The sequence below is a fragment of the Lottia gigantea genome (assembly GCF_000327385.1).
Source record: "Lottia gigantea unplaced genomic scaffold LOTGIsca_5, whole genome shotgun sequence".
Classification (NCBI taxonomy): domain Eukaryota; kingdom Metazoa; phylum Mollusca; class Gastropoda; family Lottiidae; genus Lottia; species Lottia gigantea.
The window spans coordinates 1,501,318-1,509,556 of NW_008709715.1; the positions used below are offsets into that span (position 1 = coordinate 1,501,318).

An 8,239-nucleotide genomic window follows, 5' to 3' on the forward strand; every position below is an offset into this window, starting at 1 on the left:
CNCATTGCCCATCAAAGAGCGAAAGCGAAAATCTGTGATTTTGACACCCTATCTTTATGATGTAACTGGACGACGCAGGTTTCAAGGTTGGCATGATGGAATATTTCGGAACAAGCTGACCTTAATTAATCGCCAATGTGTTTATTCCAGGCTCGGATACTTTTTTGCGCCACTTTTCCCAGGTATCTATGTAATCAGATTGTTTGTCATCTTCTATGTCAAAATGGTAAGTTCCTTTACCTCATCCATTGACTTTCATTTTCATCAATCCGAACGCTTGCGTTATAACTTAAGATATTAGAACTTCCTTGGTTGGGGAACCCAGATAATTCAAGATGTGCCTGAAAAAAAAACTTGATACAATTTGTAAAATCATTTCTGTTCAGTTAGTGGGTGAATGTGCCTGTACAATTCATGGCGTTGGGAGGTCGAGGTCTCTCTTGAGGTTCTCCTTCTTGATTATGGGGTGCTAATGGGAAGAAATTATTGGGAATCGAACAAGAGATGAGATCGGGAATCGATACATTGCCAATTAAAAGGAAGTTAGTTTAAGGTTTTATAAGAGATACAAGTAGAGACTATGGATTTCAGCATTGGAATACATCAATTTGATAAGAAGTTACCTACTGCTGGAGAGATTTACAAGATAAATAATTCAAAAATACAAAGTGGTTGATTCAGGGGGTTAATGAAAGGGGATCTAATCTACCATGGACAAGAACATTACTGCGGTTTTTTATGTTGTATTTATGCATACAAATTCGTAACATTACGATTATTTTATTTTCAGCTCTCAGCATTGTACGCATGTGAACCACCCAATCGACCCTACAGAACAACAAGGAATAACAATTTCTTTATGATTGTATTGATATTTACCTTCTTTTTATCCAGCTTCCCTGTTATTTATGCCATATCAAAGTAAGTAGGCTACATGCAAGGTAATTATTCATATGATTATTCATATTTTGCACAGTTATATCATATAACTCTATGTGCACGACTTTCTGACATGATTTGCAACAAATGACATTACATTTGACAAGGCTATTCTCTTTTAAACGTCATTCCAATTCGTATAAAAGTTGTCTCCCTTCCTTTTCAAAATTATCATTTTATCTGTCTATCAATTTAATGTTAATTTTCGTGACATTTCTTGAACTCATTTATTTGAAACATAGGTTACCGCCGTCATAACGTCGTATCTTGGTTATTAAACGATTTGTTAAATTTGTATATCCGAATATTTACATAGAATATTTTATTTCAGAAAGGTTTTACACCTTCCATTGTCATGTTCATTTTAGAAACTGCTTTGATGTTTTGTTCATTTGATTTACAGCATAAGTTCCTCCCATGGATGTGGACCGTTCCGAGTATATGACTTTCCATATATGGTAGTAGGTAAAGGTATAGAAGATGTTCAACTAGAAGGTTTTACTATCGCGTACACAATTCTTACGTCGCCTGCTGTGACGTCATCATTAATCATTATACTATTGTAAGTATTATAATCTGAATAGTACTAGTACAGTCAAGTAACCTAATTTCGTGCTAACCTGTTTTTCGTTCATCTCCTGATATGATTATTAATTTACATGTGCGACAACGGGTGACCTCCGTATTTGCTTGTTTTGATAAACATGGGTTATTTGTACAATGTCAGCTAGCAGAATGAATCGAGTAGTTTCAAGCAAAGTAAAATGTATTAATGTATACTTTGACATAAACAAAATGGCGGGTTTCAGTTATTACCAAATATCACAATTTTTATCGACCGAATTTCCTAATTATCCCAAGCTGTAATCGGAATTCCAAGCGTCGTCTGCTACAATATATTCCAGCGAATGACGTCACGTGAAAACCTAGCGGATTCCGTGTAAGCAAAAAAATTCTATGGAACACAATGTAGGCCATATTTTTATGCAGATTCAATGACTTTTAGCAATAAATCACTCTTACGTTTTACTTATTTTATTTTGTCAGTCATATTTTTATTTCTTAACTCATTTATCTTTGAAGGAATTGTCATCAGTTATAATGTTATATTACATGTTTTTAAGACAAATACAAAGAAAAGTTTATTATACCACTGGGTTTCAATACAACGGGGTTTTCTCGACTTATTTATAGATCAAACATTGTACGCGAAAATAGGTGACGCATTTTGCTGCCGTTGTCGAGTTGGTTACTCATGAAATATGGGCCAAAGTGAGGGATTCATAAAGAAAATCGAAACAAACCAATTTTAATTATTTCATACAAAATCTGAGGAAAGATTTTGTTTTAATCTGACGAAATTCGGTGTTGAATCCTTATATGCACGAAAATAGGTTACACCACTGTATATAGGCTACATGCCATTTTGGAAACAAACATTACTTCCAAATATCGTAATTTACATCTATGTGCGAACAGTCGTGAGACAGAACGAGATTTTAGGCTAAAAGCATTGTAAGGGACTATGTCACATACTTTCATTAAGTATTGAAATCACTATAGGTAATTTGACTGACCAAAATTTAACTTCATTTTTGTGTATTCCAGGGTTTTGCTATTCTACTGCTCGAAACTGAGAATTGCTCACAAAGATACAGTAAAGTTTCTGAGAGATAAAATAGTCATTGTAAGTTATCTTATTAATTTGAACATTTATCATAAAAAAAGGTCATCCATAAGGATAACATCCATGTTCAGCAAGTTGGAACTACAGTGGTCTGGGTAAAGAAAAGCAAAATACCAAGAGTTATTGCCCTTTACACCACATCGCAGGCTGTTTAAGAACGGCTTATCGCGTGAGTGATATATTTTCCTTGTTACCTCTTTCAGGAAAATCACGACCGACAGAATATGTTTGAAGAGTTGAAGAAGTATCGGAAAATCAAATAACTGCTTGCTAATCAAAGGGATAAACTAGATTTTGTGATAAATCAACTACAGCCATTTACCACTATACTTTGTGATAAATTAACTCCGTCCATTTATAACCAGACTCTGTGATGAATCAACTCTGTCCATTTACAACTAAACTTTGTCATAAATCAACTCCGTCCATTTAAAACCAGACTCTGTGATGAATCAACTCTGTCCATTTACAACTAGACTTTGTCATAAATCAACTCCGTCCATTTATAACCAGACTCTGTGATGAATCAACTCTGTCCATTTACAACTAGACTTTGTCATAAATCAATTCCGTCCATTTACAACTAGACTAGATAATTCATCTCTGCTCTAATTGACTGTATTCGTTAGTGTACAATCCAATCAAATCGTTGCATTCCGTGTTACAAGAAAAGTGTCTTATGTTGCCAAGGTATAAGATACAACTTTTATCAATACAATATATTATATGGTCTTTGGTGTCAACACTAGTATGATGTATACTATGACAGTAAGGAATATTTTTGGTGGTAGAATGTTGACTTTCAACTGCCGAACTGAATTAGGTTACTGCTACTAAAAATCATTTTGTGACAAATATTTTAATTATTAATATCATTAGCATAAAAATACATTTTTACATTCCTGTAGAAGGTTGAAGAAGTAAGTAAGAAGTTCACATCTTACCACAAACGACCTCCGTGAAAGTTACACTAGCGCTCTGCAACATTTAGCTTACGGAAACTGCCGAGAAATGCCGAATGGTCCTACCATTTTGGGGATAAGTGTTATAGAAAGAATGAACTCTGTCCTGTAAAGTCTACTATACATGGAAGTGCTGCATGATAGGTTAAATTTAGGGTATGTGAACGTTCTCGCCTTCTCGGTGCACATTGGCGTAACAAATAGGAAAGGTTTTATCGTCGACATTTTGAACCCAATCTTGTAATATTTCAACCATCACGGGCCCATTAACTATAAGCAATATGTTGCTAAACATTAAATCAAACTCTGTGGTTCCATAGCTTGTTTTTCTTCTTTCTGCCGTTTCCGTGACATATTTTTTGTGATCAGTTACCTCCCTTGAACTGTTAAAATTATATAGAAATATTTTCAACAGTTACCTCCCTTGAACTATTAAAATTGATTGGTCAAATCACTATTTTCGTCGTTACCTTCGTATTTGTCGTGTATGTCGAGCAACAATGATGGGATAGACCAATGCTTACACTTCTAGTTCTAGACACTTGCACCATGTGAAAAGCTTTTCCAATATATATGCCAATACCATTAAGGTATTAGGCCTACTAATATGCTGTATTGAATTTTCAAGATGGTAATGGTAGGCTACTTTACACTGGTAGTGGTACGTACATGATTGCACTCTCAGTCTCTGTATACATTGGAGATTAAGAGATGGTACACCATTGCACTCTCAGTTAACATTGGAGATGGTACATCACTGTACTCTTAGTAAAAATGGTAGACCAATATAATTATGGTACACATTTGATCAAGAGATGGTACGGTACATCATAGCCTACTCTTAGTAAGCATTGGAGATGAAGAGATAGTAAACTACACTCTCAGAAAACCTTCGGAGATCAACAGATGGTAGGGCTCGTCCCAGCAAGCATTGTGGACCTACATTACTCAGTAAACTTAATCAAGGGACCAGCGTACATCATTGCACTCTTGATGTACAAAATAGATCAAAGGGTGAATATTTCTGTCATTTTGTTCATAAGAAAACTACATAAAAAAATTGTGATTGTCACAAGGCCTAACCAGTAGTTCTTCTTGTCTCGGTGGAAATTAACAATATACACTAGAATTGTATTGTCACTTGATTTTATATAGGCCTAAACGACACAGATACTACGCGTGTAGACTAATCCGTTGTAGGCCTACATGACTATGTATGTATAAACTATAGCTAGATAGTTAAATTAAAACAGGCTATTTAATAATTGATATGGCCTACACAAGCACACAAGGATATACATTCCGATAGTGTCAAATGAATGCACTATTGGGGTAGCCATAACTGTTAAATGGTTGTTCTATCTCTATGTGTTTGTAGGTCACGAACAAAATTGTGTCAAGTGAGGATGTTTGGTGAGGTGAAGAGAGAAAAATGTTATGAAGGAGGAAAACCGTTATACTACTAGTAGAACTTGTATAAACAACTTTTCGCTATCAGTGACTTGACATTTATTTTCTGTGAATATTTGGATATAAACTAACCAGGAAATATTATACGACTAAATATCTTCTAAAGTGTGATCCAGCTTGTTTACAAAATGTCAAGGGTATAGAAACGTCTGCAGTATCTGTTAACTGTTATAAAACTGCAATATTATGATATATTATTAATGAGTAACATAGGTCTATAAAAATATAGTCTTGATCAGTGACTAGTACAGTTAGTACAAGGCTATCTCTATAGGTCTTGATTATATAAACATGCGCGGTCGATTGATTGGTTGTCTCATGATAAGAAGTTGAAGTGTGCCTATAAATATAAGTTGAACATGATAAGTTATTTTATTAACATGACAAATAGGTATTCTAAATAGTAAACTAGGCTTGGTAGTTTTCATTATGCATAAAATTATCTAATAACTTATCCATCTGTAAAGGCTAGTGTCTCATTTCTGTTACAAAAGGTTGATTGTTGACTCTAACAATCGGTTTATTTAAAGGGATAGTCACCGAAATATTCACGTTACCAGATAACATTTGGCTATTAGTTTCCAGCTATATGCGTGTTCCTTATTAGAGGCAAAATCCTTACAATTGAGCAAGAAACTTAAGCCACAACAAGGCTATAATTTGATCTCATATCACCTGTTAAAGCAAATAGTTAGACGACTGTTTAACGCAAGAATATCGACAAGATTAGAGGTAGCCTTCGATTTGACTCTTAATTGTAGTGTGTTAAGTGTAGAAAGTTGGTTGTAATCCTTATCCTTGTTCTCTTGATTAGTTGTAGAAAGTTCTTATCCTAGCCTGATCCAATATAATTGGTTGTAGAAAGTTCTTATCCTAGCCTGATCCTATATAATTGGTTGTAGAAAGTTCTTATCCTAGCCTGATCCTATATAATTGGTTGTAGAAAGTTCTTATCTTTTTATCCAGCCTGATCCTAGTTCACATGATTGATTGTAGAAAGTTCTTAACTTAGCCTAATCTTATAGTTCTCATGATTTGTTGCAAGCATTATTATTCATTGGTGTGAATTGACTTACAGGGGAAATAGTTGATCGTCCACATGGTGCCTCCATCGTCAAACAATCAGAAGTTTCCAACTTCCTCGGTCAGTTATCCATGGTCAATTGTTCTTTTTTATCGCACTTATTTACAGCAACGGGTAGGCAAAAAGTACGGTACTTTTGTTTGTATGGATATTCAATGCCCGTGTGGTACAACAAAAGAATTGTGTTCAAATTGTTTGGCAGATAGTCTAAGTTTAATTGGTTTGTTGACAAGAGAAAATGATGTCAACACGAGAATTTGTTTTGACTTCGACTAAATAAATAGTGAAATAAGGAATTTCGAGTTTCACATCAAGACATACGTATGTACTCAAGCCCTCGTTGACTTCGTCGATTTATTACAATATGTAAATAAGGTACAATTTGGAGTGTTTAATTTATAATCCATGTAATCATAGTAAAATATATATGCCTTAATGAAGCAGTTAGGGCACCTTGTCTGGAGAGTCAACAGGGAAGTCAAAATATCCTTGAACATTTTCCCAGCTCTTCCTTAGAATGTGCGTGATGGGTTGTTGTCATGGCTATCGTGGAATCACAGAGCATCAAATGCGTGTCAGCTATTATAATAGGCCTATAGACCTACGTACGAAGTAAGTCTGCAACGCACTCCCTACTGCCAGACGTGGGGCCTACCTTGGAAAAAGGCGGGAACATTTAGTCGTCAGTGAAGGTTAGACCTATCTGTTAGATCATTATGTGCGGAGCTGCAGTGCCTTTTTTTCTGAAAGCACAGTGGTATTTCCAATAAATACATTTTTGTAACTTGTTTTTTTTTGTCAATCTATTACAATTAATTTTAACTTTTCATAATAATTATGATTAGGCCTAATAGGAATTTATTCACGAAATTTGTTTGCAGTTCTTTTTGAATAATGTATGCGTTGCACGTGTACGATTGTGTATATACACATGTATAACCTAATGAATAACTCATGTATTCTGTTGAATAGTATGCCTTTACCTTGAAACCACCCAGACCTCTTGGATTCAGTACTGAAGTTTTTAACATTATTCGGGTGATTAGTGCATATCAGTAGCCGCCTAACGTTATCTGTGTTGGTGAGATAAGTTTTAACTCAGGGGCATTTTAATTTCTAATCAGATGATACAAAGTCAAAACAAAGCACACCTTTATGATAAAAATAACCACACGTTACGGTTGACTTGTTAAACAGTTGTAAATTTGGTGATTTCGACTCCAAATGGGGAAAAATGACAAGTCTGGTCACGTGATACAGGTTAAAAATAGCAATCAGCATGCGGCAGTCTTTGATGTATTAGAATATTAGAATATATAGAGAGGTTTGGATGAGTGAGGTCCGAAAACTGACAGGTACATCATCTGTGGTTTAAAACATGAAAACATCTGAAAATGGATAGAGATCTTGCTAATAATAATCATTGTTATAATAAAAGTTATATGGATTATTCTTTTGATGACGGTAAGCTATTGAACATGTTTGAATTGATTATATTTTGGTTATGATTGATATACGGGTAAAGGCTTGCAGTTCTATTGTTAATACGTAAGGATATTAATTGAAAATGGCCTTTTATTTTCAAAGAATACATATATATAATGTATATATACAGTCCCATATTATGATAAAATTCAAGTCATTGTGAATCACAACAAATCAATAGTTAGTCCTATATAACTAATGTCATTGTCAGAGGATAACACTGTTAAAATTTATTGGGTTACTGTTATGTAAGATGACAATAGGAGGAATACTGAGAATTCACTGGTATCTAGTAATATTTTGATATTTCATTGTCCATGATATTTGTGATTCAATGGTATCTTGCATTATTTTGATAATTTATACATTACTATCCTATCATATGGCTACAGTGGATATGGTATCTTGAATTATTTTGAAAACTGATACATAACTATAATATTTTGATATTCAAATATCAATAATATTTGTTTATTATGTTTATGTTAGTGATATACAATATTTAATAACTATGGAAATACTGATAATTTACTGGTATTGTGAAATATTTTGATAACTGATACATTATTGTAATATTTTGATATCCAATGTCAATTATATCTGTTTATTATC

At 34.0% G+C, this 8,239-nt stretch overlaps 1 protein-coding gene across 1 annotated transcript in view; it reads left to right on the forward strand.

The window, feature by feature from the left end:
• Window positions 1-4,041, forward strand: part of LOTGIDRAFT_228949 (hypothetical protein) — a gene marked incomplete at its 5' end in the record, with an annotated part of 9,837 nt that extends 5,796 nt beyond the window's left edge. Inside the window, 5 exons of the mRNA XM_009061806.1 lie at window positions 791-921; window positions 1,343-1,501; window positions 2,548-2,626; window positions 2,830-3,961; window positions 4,008-4,041. Of these exons, the coding sequence (XP_009060054.1) occupies window positions 791-921; window positions 1,343-1,501; window positions 2,548-2,626; window positions 2,830-2,889 (429 nt within the window). The 3' untranslated portion in view covers window positions 2,890-3,961; window positions 4,008-4,041. The remainder of the gene's footprint in view (window positions 1-790; window positions 922-1,342; window positions 1,502-2,547; window positions 2,627-2,829; window positions 3,962-4,007) is intronic.
• Between the last annotated feature and the right edge of the window lie 4,198 nt (window positions 4,042-8,239).